The 13,835-nt window shown below is 44.2% G+C and overlaps 1 protein-coding gene across 2 annotated transcripts in view; it reads left to right on the top strand.

The window, feature by feature from the left end:
- The window catches only part of ASTN1 (astrotactin 1), a 356,522-nt gene that overhangs the window by 176,654 nt on the left and 166,033 nt on the right, over positions 1–13,835 (top strand). For both annotated transcript variants that reach the window (XM_024976863.2, XM_024976862.2), the window contains one exon: positions 3,530–3,614. In XM_024976863.2, the coding sequence (XP_024832631.1) occupies positions 3,530–3,614 (85 nt within the window). The remainder of the gene's footprint in view (positions 1–3,529; positions 3,615–13,835) is intronic.

The following is a 13,835-nucleotide window of genomic DNA, read 5'->3' as shown; positions in this document are numbered from 1 at the left end:
AGCATACCCAATTCATTTAAATAAAAGTCAGCAGCTACCTGAAGGTTGGAGATGATCAGGGCTTTTTGGCATTGATTTCTGTATTTACCTCATGAAGAACTTGTGTTCAGCCCAGTCATGTCTGAGGAGCTCTGGCTTCAAGGTCTTCCTTTAACCCTTCAAAGAGGTTTGTGCCTCCATCTGTCTGTGGAATGAGTGGGAAATGACCGAAGGCACTGCACATCACGGAAGGTACCTCGAGGTGTCTGCCTTCAGGGTGTCAAGCGCAGATCAAGTGTAAGCATCTCCAGGCCCTACATGGATCATCTCTTGGGTGGGGTTGTGCTCTCTGGCAATGTGGCTGCCTTTGAGTGCCTCCTGCAGGGCACGCTTCATCGCAGTTGGGCACTTCTCTGTGGCCGAGACACGTCTCTGCATTGGATTCCTATGAACACCACCACAGAGTCGGCACGTCATGTGTTCCCTGCCATCTGTCACAGCAGATGCAGAGACTGTAACACTTCGAGCTTAGGAGGGCATCCAACACCCTTGTGGGGTCTTTAAAATTCACAGCTAACAGTCAGAGCCTGTGCTTGCACGAAACCCCTCTTAAAGTCAAGATTTAGCTGTTGGTTGCCATAGCAACTTTCCTCATCAAGTCTGAACTCCTTTCAATGTAGATGGCCAAACTGGTTTTGAAGAGGAATACAGAAGAGAAAAGTTTGGTGAGTCCCAGAAATGAGGATGATTTAAGAGGCAAATTTTGGAAATCCTCAAACCCTAACCTGATATGTTTGAAACATCTCTCTGTTGCTCTGACTTGGGGCTGCATTTACCATTGTATGGAGAAAAGCTTTTGTTGTCAGTAGTGTCCCCACATAGTAATGAATGATGGAAACCTCATAAGGGGATAATGACTATGAAGGCAATTTGAGGAAGGTAAATGTGCTCTACAAATGGTAGGTATTGCCATCATTAGGAAAATCAAGCTCTGCTTGAACTCTGGGTTGTTACTGCATTTATTTCTACACGTTTTGTGGTAACTAGATCTCAAGTGTGGAGGAAGGATTCACTTTTTTGTCAGTCTTTAATTCTAGGCAAGGCATCCAGCCAAGAACTTTCTAAGAGTCAGAGTGATGGGTTTGACAACCTCTTGAGATTACTTCCTGTTTTGTAATATCATATCCATGCCTAAATGTCCATAAGGAAATTAAAAGGTGATCTGCTTAAGGGAGAATCATATCTGGACACTTGACCCATTAATTGGCTTGATATTGGCATCTTGGGGAGAGGTGGTGGTATCTATAAATTTAGGACACACTTTAATTTATTATTGTCCATTACACAGTATTTATACAAGGTCTATTCAAAAAGAGGAAAAACCAGCTTATTCCTCCGCTTGTGTAACTTTCAGTCTAGAGTCCATGCTTTCTTTGGAATTGATATGGTATGAAGCCCAGCTCCTGGTATTTCCCTTCTTGCCCTCCTCTGGTCCTCGTCCATTTTCTTTCCTTCTATCAGCGAAACAGCCTTCACCAGAAGCCTTATCATCAGCTGTGCTTTCTTATGTTTGACTCCCAGCTTCGTGACCATGCCTAGATTCAGCTCAGCACCTCTGAAGCCAGTAAATTGGAACCCGTTGTGAATCTGGCCCACGTGGAAGCCTAAATTTGTCATCCAGAAGACAAAGCACTGCTCTAACGCTCCCTTTGTATCCCTCACAAAGGAAGTTATTCATTTTCACTCCACTCCTGAGCACCTTGACTGAGTCGGTGCGGGAGAGGACGATGAGTGTTATCTGGTTGTGAGACTCTGATGGGCAGTAGCTTATAGGGCAATTTTGGCAAGAATGTCTGTGCTTAGAGTTTAACAAAAACTTCTTGCTCAGAGCCTACACAATCCCTGCTCTCATAACTGTAAGGCCCCTTCACTTCATTTTTATTGTTTTTTATCTTTGAAAAGAGGAAATAGCTCTCAAAGCTTTTATTCCATCTCTGTCCTTTTAGAGCATCTCTTCCCAAGGAGATAAAGAAACCTTACCCCTTGTCTCTGTAGGGCCTGGTGCCTGTATAGCAATTTCCAAGTTTTAGGGAGTCACACCCTGTTCTTTCACTGTCTACAAGTTAAAGAAGCAGTCTGTGACAGAGTCAGTACTGGTGCTGTAGTGAAACTGGTCTCAGCAGTTTAGGGATGCATAGCATCACCCGAGGAATTGTTAACAGGAGGAAACAGTTACAATTTTCTTCAAAGTCATTCTAAGTAGAGCAACGATCCTTGATCTTTTGGGGGGTCTTGGATTGGCTGGTAAATCTGATGAATGTTATGGAAGGCTGCTCAGGAAAGATGCACATAAACACACTTCAGTTTTGCATACAACTCCAGAGAAGGCGATGGCACCCCACTCTAGTACTCTTGCCTGGAGAATCCCATGGACGGAGGAGCCTGGTGGGCTCCAGTCCATGGGGTCGCTAGGAGTCGGACATGACTGAGCAAATTCATTTTCACTTTTCACTTTTATGCACTGGAGAAGGAAATGGCAGCCCACTCCAGTGCTCTTGCCTGGAGAATCCCAGGGACGGGGCAGACTGGTGGGCTGCCATCTATGGAGTCGCAGAGTCAGACACGACTGAAGTGAGTTAGCAGCAGCAGTTAGCAGCCAGAGAGGCTGTGGACCTCTTGGTACCCTATCGGAGTAACGAATGGTAATGAAACATAGTGATACCATAAACAAACATAGGTGATCCTTCTGTTTATCAGCACAAAGATGATTAGCTTTGGACTTCCCTGGATGTCCAGTGGTTAAGATGCCACCTTCCAATGCAGGGGATAAGAGCTAGATCCCTGGTTGGGGAACTAGGGTCTCACATGCCTCAGGGTGTAGCCAGAAATTAAAAAAAAAATTATAGCTATTTTCATTTAAAAACCTAGAGTTCTTATAAAATCATAATAGCTATAAGTGGCCTCCTCTAAATACAGCTGTTGTACTTGGGCTAGCTACACAGCCTGGTTGGGGAAAAAGGTCTGTAGTCAGACTGACATAGCTTCAAATGCTAACTCTGCCATTTAAAAGCTTTCTCCAAATCCCTTAATTTTTCTGAGCCTCAGTTTCCATTATCAGCATAACATCGCTAATAATACATACTTTTCAAGTTTCTTAGAAATATTTGATAAAATAACTCACTTATGTGGTCTTTGAACATGTACTGATCATCTAATACGTACCTTGCAGTATTTGGCCACTGAGAAAATAAAGATGAAAAAGTCCCTTGCTCAGTCCTTCTTGGATTTTGTGTCTGCGGAGCCCATGTAACAGGTGCTGTGTAAATGTTAGTTTCCTCCACTAGTGAAAGTCATCATGTAGTGAAAATGGACGATTGGTGCTGTGTTCCCTTACATGGGCAGTGGAGATGGGAATGTATGGCATAATGGGATTTATGGCCTCATCCCTGCCACTGTTAGAGTTTGATCTGATCATTACATTTTCTCCAACACAGACATGTCAATCAATTTCTTTGTGTTTCTTTTCCTTCTTCCTCACCCTGCTTCTAAGGGGAATGCCTCTGCTACGAAGGTTACATGAAGGATCCAGTACACAAGCATCTTTGCATTCGGAATGAATGGGGAACCAACCAGGGGTAAGTGAGGGGATGGCGAATTAGCCAGTTCCTGGATATTACCACGCCCTCAGGCAGACAGGATGCAGAGCAATTGCCTCTAGAGGGACAGAGCTAAAGGGTGGTTCTATTCTGAACATCAAATGGGTGACCTGTCACTGTGCATCCATATTTACACCATCCCAGTGACGTCCTTCTCTTCTTTCTCTCCGCTTATGAGTTCAGAGCCTTCAGCTGGGATCTGGGAATCAGGCTTCCTTTTCTTACCGCCGTCAACCATGAGGATTCCACAAACAGGACTTAGCTGATGATTTTTGTTGGAGACACGTGAAGACACACAGACTCTAGCACAGCTCCCCCAGAGCTCCACGAGCTTTGTGAGACTGACATGAGTAGAGGCTTGTTTTCACTAGCACTGTCAGAGAGGGTGAGATGCAAAGACTCGGGGAATGCAGGATTGAGATAAAGGAGTTTTGTCTGATCCCCAATTGCCATCTCTCTGTGAGACCTTTGCTTTCCCCCGAGCATAGACAACTGGGGTAAAATATTAATAGTTACCATGTCCATTGCTTTGTTTTTAAATCTATTTTACTTTTTTAAATTTTTCATGGTGATAAAATATACATAACATAGAAATGATTATTTTCCCCATTCTTAAGTGTACAATTCAATGGCATTAAGTGCACATAGTATTGCGCCACTATCACCACTGTCTATCTTCTGTTGCTTTTTTAATCTTTTTATACTTTATTCAGGGTGCTGAGAACCCATTTTCTGCCTTGACTGTGTTCAGTAGGAGAGTGTGGGGAGACAAGGGTCAATAATGCTAATAATAGCAGTCAGTGGGGCAGGGGAAACTGGAAATCAGGGCAAAAGCCCTCTTGGAGTGATTGCTTGGACTGCAGAGTTGAAATGTATTTGCAGCCTGACAAGGTGGAGAAAAGAAACCACCATCCCTTCCCATAGCACCACTGAGGACTCTTAGCCCTGAGGTCGGTGCTTAGCCTCCTCTGTATGTTTCTGATGAGCCCAAACCTAGAATATTGAATGTAGTTCTGGACTCTCAAAGCAATAAATATGGAGACAAATGGGTGAGAGTTTGGAGAAGAGCAATAAAAATGATTGAAGAGCCCGAGGGAGTGATTTATGATGAAAGGATAGAAGAACTCCACTCAGAGAACTTGGCCAGCTGATGACTAAGTCAAGGCATGATAGATGCCCGTAGACGTTCGATGAGGGCAAATGTGCTGGAACGGGTTGAAGTTGAGTGATAAGGACAAGAGAGAATGAAGTTAAGGAAAGGAAATCTGAGTCACAGGTCAGAAAACTTGGGGGAAGTCAGAATGCCATGAAATTTCTCTGTTAGTGAAAATGAAGGATGACTCCGTTTCTACTGAATTGGTGATTGTGTCAGGGAGTCAGGCTGCAAAATGTAGAGGAAGGAGTTTGGAGAAGGGTAAATGCATATGAGGTGGCCTGCTGTTGAAAGACTGGTGGGAGAGCTTGGCTCAGAGATGCCAAGCAGAGTGTGAATGGTGCACGTGTAAAGGCAGCTCAGTCCTCTTCCTCTCTGACCCCTGACATGTTTGCATGGTTGCTGGGGCACCAGGATTTTAGCCTATGGCTGAGAATCTCAGTTGACTATGATTCTTACTGAGTAAAATATTGGGAAAGCTGATGAATAACTGACAAAGAGATCTCTTAGCCAGCATACCTGCTGCTGAAGTAAACAATGACAAAAAATCATTTCACTTTGTGCCCTGAATGATCAGGGCTGGCTCTCTGCAGTGATTGGATTTGGGGGCTAATCACTCAAGCCTCCGTGCCCCTTGTCTTGTAGACAGATCATGTGAGGATGGGCCTGACTTCACTGGGTAATTGCACAAGGCTTCGTCATTCCCTCTGGCTGTGTGTAGAGACAGTCTTAGGATGTAGACAAGAGCCTCCAGGGAAATGGTGGAGGCCCCACGATGGTGTCATTTAAAATAAGACAGGCTAAAGCCCCAAGTTACAGACTGACAGGAACATTAGCCCCAGGAAACAGACAAGTAGACCTAATCTGTCATTTCCATCTCTAATTTCCATTATTCTCTGATCATCACTGTCTACGAGGTCTCGTTTTGGACACTAATAAAATAATGGAGCAACTGTTAGGAGGTGGGGGAAAAGTGACTATCTGGAGAATAATGGAGCCAGGAGTGATAAGCAGCATGAGTTTATATGTATATAAAGAAGTGCCAGACAAAGGACTGCATTTTCCTCCTAAAATGACAAGATAAATGAAAAGCAGAAGACGCCATACATCTTGATCTAAATCAGGGGTCTGATGCCATGTTTCTTTAAATTATTCTTACAAAATTAATCGAAATTGATTTCAACGTGAAAACTGTCACTTGAATTGAAAATTACCTGACGGATTGCTAACTAATGACATGTATTGGGGTATTATGGAAAAATCAATGGTAGGCCTGATTTTCCTGAATAATTTATTTAATGTTCCAGGAGGTGGAGGTGAGCTGCAAGTATGGGAATTTACATTTTTCACTTAGTATTCCTATATCGCATACGTTAAAATACCTGAACATTCTTTTGAAGTCAAACAACCAAATCCTAGGCCACTGAAAGCTAAGATGAATTCCCTTGTGAAAAATCTAGGTTAATGTACCAAAGGAAAAGTAGCAATGAAGCAGTCATGACTTTCAGACAAGGAAGAACATTGATCAAGGACGTTAATACAAAAAAAATATCCAGTGGATAATTCTGTGAGACAGAGGATTTACCTGCAACTTTATCCGGCCACTGCATTGTGCTTCAGTTTACCTGGATCTATATGTGTTCGTGTGAGTGTGGTATGTGATGTATGTGTGAGTGATATGTGTGTCTGAGTGAGCAGATTTGTTTATAGAAATCCCCTCACTGCTCCAGGATTCCCTGGTGGCTCAGACAGTAAATAATCTGCCTGCAGTGTAGGAGATCTGGGTTTGATCTCTTGTTTAGGGAGATCCTCTAGAGAAGGAAATGGCAACCCACTCCAATATTCTTGCCTGGAGCGTGGACAAGGGAAACTGGCGGGCTATAATCCATGGGGTCAAAAAGAGTCAGACACAGCTGAAGCGATTAACACACACTTTCTCACCATGCCATTCCGTCGTTTACTCTCTCACTCATTCATGTTTTCAGCAAATATTCACTGTATTACCCATTGTGGCCCAGGATAGGCTAGGTTGCTAATTATAAGAAGAAGATGTTGTCTCTGCTCTGGAAGAACTAATAGTCTAGATAGATAGGTGGGCACATAACAAGGAAATTGCAGTGAATTCTAAAACCAGTTAAAGGTTTCAGTTCAGTTCAGTTCAGTCGCTCAGTCGTGTCTGACTTTTTGTGACCCCATGGACTACAGCACGCCAGGGTTCCCTGTCCATCACCAACTCCTGGAGTTCACTCAGACTCATGTCCATTGAGTCAGTGATGCTATCCAATCATCTCATCCTGTCGTCCCCTTCTCCTCCCGTCTTCAATCTTTCCCAGCATCAGGGTCTTTTCAAGTGAGTCAGCTCTTCACATCAGGTGGCCAAAGTATTGGAGTTTCAGCTTCAACATCAGTCCTTCCAATGAATATTCAGGACTGATTTGCTTTAGGATGGACTGGTTGGATCTCCTTACTATCCAAGGGTCTCTCAAGAGTCTTCTCCAACACCACAGTTCAAAAGCATCAATTCTCGGCACACAGCTTTCTTTATAGTCCAATTCTCACATCCATACACGCCACTGGAAACACCATAAGCTTGACTAGATGGACCTTTGTTGGCAAAGTAATGTCTCTGCTTTTCAATATGCTATCTAAGTTGGTCATGACTTTTCTTCCAAGGAGCAAGAGTCTTTCAATTTCATGGCAGCAGTCACCATCTGCAGTGATTTGGTAGCCCAAGAAAATAAAGTCTGTCACTGTTTCCACTGTTTCCCCATCTATTTCCCATGAAGTGATGGGACCAGATGCCGTGATCTTAGTTTTCTGAATGTTGAGCTTTAAGCCAACTTTTTCACTCTCCTCTTTCACTTTCATCAAGAGGCTCTTTAGTTCTTCTTCACTTTCTGCCATAAGGGTGGTGTCATCTGCATATCTGAGGTTATTGATATTTCTCCTGGAAATCTTGATTCTAGCTTGTGCTTCTTCCAGCCCAATGTTTCTCATGATGTACTCTGCATATAAGTTAAATAAGCAAGGTGACAATATACAGCCTTGATGTACTCCTTTCCCAATTTGAAACTAGTCTATTGTTCCATGTCCAGTTCTAACTGTTGCTTCCTGACCTGCATACAGATTTCTCAAGAGGCAGGTCAGGTGGTCTGGTATTTCCATCTCTTGAAGAATTTTCCACAGTTTGTTGTGATCCACACATTCAAAGGCTGTGGCATATTCAATAAAGCAGAAATAGATGTCTTTCTGGAACTCTCTTGCTTTTTCAATGATCCAGCGGATGTTGGCAATTTGATCTCTGGTTCCTCTGCCTTCTCTAAAACCAGCTTGAACATCGGGAAGTTCATGGTTCACGTACTCTTGAAGCCTGGCTTGGAGAATTTTGAGCATTACTTTACTAGCATGTGAGATGAGTGCAATTGTGCTGTAGTTTGAACATTCTTTGGCATCGCCTTTCTTTGGAATTGGAATGAAAACCAACCTTTTCCAGTCCTGTGGCCACTGCTGAGTTTTCCAAATTTACTGGCATATTGAGTGCAGCACTTTCACAGCATCATCTTTTAGGATTTGAAATAGCTCAAGTGGAATTCCATCATCTCAACTAGCTTTGTTCAGAGTGATGCTTTCTAAGGCCCACTTGACTTCACATTCCAGGATGTCTGGCTCTAGGTGAGTGATCATAAAGGTCTGAGCAAAGTTTAATAGGACTACCATTTAAGGAGTTCTTTATGGGACATCCCAGAATCTGGAATATGGTTTCATGGAGAAGTTAGATCTTAAACTATTCTGTTTAATAGGTACCAAAGGTAATTTTAAACAGAAAGAACAGCATATGCCAAGGCATGGAGACTCAAGAAGCATGATTTTTCCAGGAATGACAAACAAGTAGCTCAGTGTAGCTTACAGGTGCAGTCCACAGAGACAGGAGAAGAGGCTGGTAAGGTGGATAACCACTAGATCTTGGGGACTTCCCTGGTGCTCCAGTGACTTAAGCCTATGTGCTCCCAATGCAGGGGCCTGGGTTCGATCCCTGGTCAGGGAACTAGATCCCGCGTGCCACAACTAAAGATCCTATGTGCCGCAACTGAGTCCTGGCACAGCCTAAAAATTAGACTAGATCTGAAGAGCTCTTGCTTACTAAGGCTTTGAACCTTAAAGCTCCATGTGTACACCCCTTGAATGATGAGCAGGAGGTGCCTGTATATGTGGTGGATTGTTCTCTCACTGCGTGTTATTTTTCTGGACCCTTCAAAATAAGACATCTTAAAAATAAAGCAGAACAAACACACAAGAAACCTCTCAAGACTATCTAGTTTTACTTATCTGGATTGTGCAAGTAAAACATAGTCTTAAAATTATCCTGTAGATAAAAGTTTTCAAGACCACACAGCAAAGAGTTTCAGAGAACTGGGGACCATATATGTACATGATATGTAAATTGAGGACATTGCAACCATCTTGGTGACTCTGGTTTTGCCAAAAATGCCCAAGGAGAAGTGAGGCAGGTTGAGACATTCATGTGTGAATCTTGGTAATAATGTCAGTCACTGTGGTTCACCCAAGTGACAGGATCCAGGCAGGGTGGCAGGTTGTAAAATCAATGAACTCATTACACAAGAGGCTCCGATTCACTAAAAGTAAAAATAGCTTCAAAAAGATTCAAACAAAGTCATGGATGACAGACTTCTAATGAGTTATTAAAAGAACATGGGATGTTTGAGGTTACATCCTTGGTCTCTGAGGTTGGCAACAAAATCAATCACTGCCTGACTGACCCAGCACCCCTGGTAACCTGGTGCCCAGCAGAAGTCCCAGCAGAAGTCCCAGCATGGAAGGGTCCTACCCTGACCCAGGGCTTCGCCACATCTCTGTCTAACCTGTGTGGATTCACAAGTGCTCAGCCTTCTGACCCCTGTGGCCGCATAGACACAGCCAGAGGCCTTTGTGGTCTCTATATGGTATTTGTCTGCTAGGACAACAGGGACAAATTGAAAATTTTCACAGACAAGAAAAGTGAAAGTGAAAGTCACTCAGTCGTGTCCAACTCTTGCGACCCCCTGGATTATACAGTCCATGGAATTCTCCAGGCCATAACTGGAGTGGGTAGCCTTTCCCTTCTCCAGGGTATCTTCCTAACCCAGGGATTGAACCCAGGTTTCCCACATTGCGGGCAGATTCTTTACCAGCTAAGCAACAAGGGAAGCCCAAGAATACTGGAGTGGGTAGCCTATCCCGTCTCCAGCAGATCTTTCTGACCCAGAATCGAACCAGAGTCTCCTGCATTGCAGGCGGATTCTTGAAACCAATAACGTCAATAAAGACAAGAAAGGAACCAATAGATGAGGGTGAGGGAGGCAAGAGAGATTGATTTACATGAAAATATGAGAGGAGAAAAAACAAATGTATTTAGCCACTTTGGAGGTTATTAAGAAAGGCTCTAATGATGTCTTTTGATAAAGAGTGCACCCAACAGCCTCTCGATATGTTTTTCAGAACACCACCATTAGATTACATTCATGCATTTGACGGTGTTCCCAGTAAAGAGCAGTCTGGTTTCTTATTCTGGCATCTCAGATACAGAGGGTGACACCAAGGAGAGTCCCCACTGGAGAACATAGTACTAGATTTCAGTGCTGAAGGATGGCGATGGAGCGATGATTTATGAGATGGGAAGAGACCAGCTGTGGAAAATGAACAGGTGTTTCTCAAGGTGTTAAAAGCCATTGTTAGAACTAGACCTGCTCATCAGAGCACTCCTCTCACTGCCTGCTCAGGAGGCAACTAACGTACCACGGTCTCCCCTCAGATCCGTGCCTTGTGTGTGTGTGTGTGTGTGTGTGTGTGTGTGTGTGCACACACATACCCTCACACAGCCCATGCATCTTAAGGCCTCTTCATTGTCTCAGGTGCGTACTGCTCTTTCTATTTCTACAACTCCCCACTGCTCCTCACCCTCCCAGGAGTGACTGCTTGGGGATTCTAAATCTGTACAAGAAACAAATGTCCCACACCAAAGCATCCGGTTTCCTTTTCAAGCCAAGAAGGAGGACGGTGTTTGTCATGGTTGGTCTCAGCCCCTCTGTCTTTTTCAGAAACGTCCTTGACAGAAGGTAATTTTATTTAGGTCTGTCTGAATGATGCCATCCTAAACATTTCCCTAGAGACCACTCACAGGAAAATGACCACAGCCCAGTGGGGAGGCTGCCTTTCCCTCTGGGTTCTAGGTGTTAGCAGACACTACCTACTCAGATTATTCAAAAGGATCCAAAATCCGTTCTCCCCTCCAGACCCCCTAAAACTGAGCAGGAATATTCTCTTAGCTTTCTGACCATCAAAGAGCAAATAGAACCATTGTAGGGCAGCGACTAGAATGCTGGGGGGTAGCTCTGATTCCCAGCCCAGGTCGTGGGCAGTGTTTGGCCTTCTCTGACCTGCCCGAGGTCTCATCAGAAGTGACTCAGATGGAGTCAGACAGCCCTGTGTGACACATGACATTTCCTGACTTTCTTTTGTCCATTTCTAGCTCATCATCTGGCTTTTGCGTCCCCACCCCGCTGCCTGTCTGTGTCAGTGATGCCCTATTCACCTTCCTCCAGCCACCCCCCACACCAGACAAGATTTGCAGGCCAGCCTGCTGCTGCTCTTTTATCTGTGGGCACCCTCCTCCCTTCCCTCCAGCCCTGGCTTCATTGTCTGTGCCCAGCTCCTGTCACTGCCATGCCAGGCACAAATGTGATTACCCTCCCATTAGCTCTCTTTTTATTCTCCTTTTTTCTGTGTGTGTGTGTGTGACTCCTTCTAATTACCCTCACTTATTCCCTTCTTCCTAGTGAGGGTTTCTAGTGTTTTTATTTGGCCTTTTATTTCTCATTCTCCTTTTCTTTCCCCCTCCATTTTTTTTTTCTTGCATCGCCTCCTCTTCGTCCAGGACTCAGTAGAAATGTGACTGTCCTTTCTCCCACCTATTTCAACAACAAACAGGTCATCTTAGCTCTTCAAATGAAACCTAATGTTCCTAGTTCCTTCTCTTACGAGAAGCTTTGATGTAGCCTGACTCCAGCTGAAATGTTGCCCCTTAGAAGGAGAACTGACTCCCGATGGTTACGCAGGCAGGAACTGAATGTAAAGTGGATCTCCACCTACCAAGATGACCTCAGATGGGCTTCAGGGGATCAAGTCCCCCCTGTTGGCTCAGGGAACCCTGCATCTCATTCTTAGGGATTTTCTCAAGTGGCAGCATGTTTAATTTGACCCATTTTCATGGCGAATGTGTGGTCAGTCAGCTGAGTACAGCCATATGCTTTGTGTGTTGCAGGTAGACAGCTGGCAGAAAGAGCAGCTAAGGGCTGAAACCTCGTGCCTGTGGGCCCAAGCAAAGCAAACCCTGAGACCCTGGGAGGGTGTGGGGGGGTGGGGCGGGGAGGGGACATCTGCCCTGATGCCCGCCTTTTTCTACTGTGCACCAAGGCACTTGAGGAGCTTGTACTCCCTTGGTGGTGATTGTCTTGGGTGATGCCCTTTGCTCCCCTCTTAGAGGCAACCTGAACCTTTTTAGTTACTCAGGATGATACAAGAGCAAAATATGCCCTAATAATTGACTCTCTGATGCCAGTTCATAGAGCAGATACTTAAGAATCATCTGGGGAGCTTATTTAAAATACTGACTTTCGATTGCTGCCCCATGAGATTTTAGTTTCATGGGTCTGAGCGAGGGCCCAGACTCTGTACATATGAAAAGCTCCCCCATATGCTTCTGCAGTCCAGCTAGACTTTAGAGCCCTTCCTGAGTAAGGTGTGGAGTCTCCACATCCCCCATGCCCCAGGGAGACATCCTCTTAACTGCACACCATCCCCACTGATGAAAATAATGGGCTTGTAGACTAGTGGCTTAGTGCATCTTAAAGGATTCTTGCATTTTACTGATTGGGAAATAGAGGGTCAGAGAGTTGAAGAAACTTGTTCAAGATCACATAGCCAGTAGCCAAGCATTATAGTGACAGGTGGGTACTTGAGATAAATGAGTTGAGTAAATACTGGTTTCAAAGAGGGCTCAGTGTGATAAGCATGTGACATTCTGAAAGTCAGTCATCAGCTGTAGAAGAGAGGTGGGCATTCTGTGGTTCCCTCCTGCTTCTCTACATCCTTTGCAAGGCACCAAGGGGGCTCAGCTTCATCTCACCCTCCCCCACGTGACAAGCATCTGCAGCCCCCCTACAGTACTGCCTACCCCGTGGAGGAGGGTGAAACCTCCACAGTGCTCTTTCTGACTAGTCCAGTCACAGCACCAAGAGACTTATTTTAAACAGCGCTGGAGGCGGGAACACTCATATTTCCTCCGACATGACCACCAGGGTGAAAAAAAAATCAACCTCAATTTACCCTCCCATCTGCTCAAGAATGGAAGATAAATTGTTTCAATTTTATAGAAATGAATGTTTTATGTCTGGCCCAGGCTTTCCAGATAGTGTCCTGAATTTATATATTCTACTGAATGCATGGATGTTTTCTACTAGGAATGCTCCCCGGACCTCCGGCTTCTTTGGGTTTTGGTCTAAGAATACTGGGTTTGAGAGGGCTGTCATTTTCCCGGGCTTTGGAGATCTTGGCTATTTATCTTTTTCTTCCTTTAAAATAAATAGAAAAAAATCCACTCGTTATCCCATGCTCAGAGAAAACCACTGTTAGCATTTTGGCATCTTTCTTCCCCGTTTCTTTTTCTATGAATCAGAAGTTTTATTTCCCACTGCCCTCCCCCCAGTTTTGAATGCATGTTGTTCACTTTCATTATTTGATAATGAGCGTGTATTATTTTTGTAACCACAAAATTTGGGGGAAATTTAAGAAGGGAGCTTTAAAAGTGTCATTGGGGTACATTATTTTTCTCAAAATGTTTTCTCTGGGGAAGTTATTCTTAATGTCTAACTGACAACCCTTAGTTTAAACCCTGGTTTTGGAGGAAGAAGAAAATGGTTAGAGTCTAGTGTTCAGGTCAGAGTCGTCTAAAGTACACATCGCTGTTAGTTTGTGTATAATAAAGGACTGGA

This window comes from Bos taurus, chromosome 16 (genome assembly GCF_002263795.3).
Source record: "Bos taurus isolate L1 Dominette 01449 registration number 42190680 breed Hereford chromosome 16, ARS-UCD2.0, whole genome shotgun sequence".
NCBI lineage: Eukaryota > Metazoa > Chordata > Mammalia > Artiodactyla > Bovidae > Bos > Bos taurus.
The sequence above is the reverse complement of the archived record's forward strand: the minus strand, read 5'-3'. Positions and strand labels throughout refer to the sequence as shown.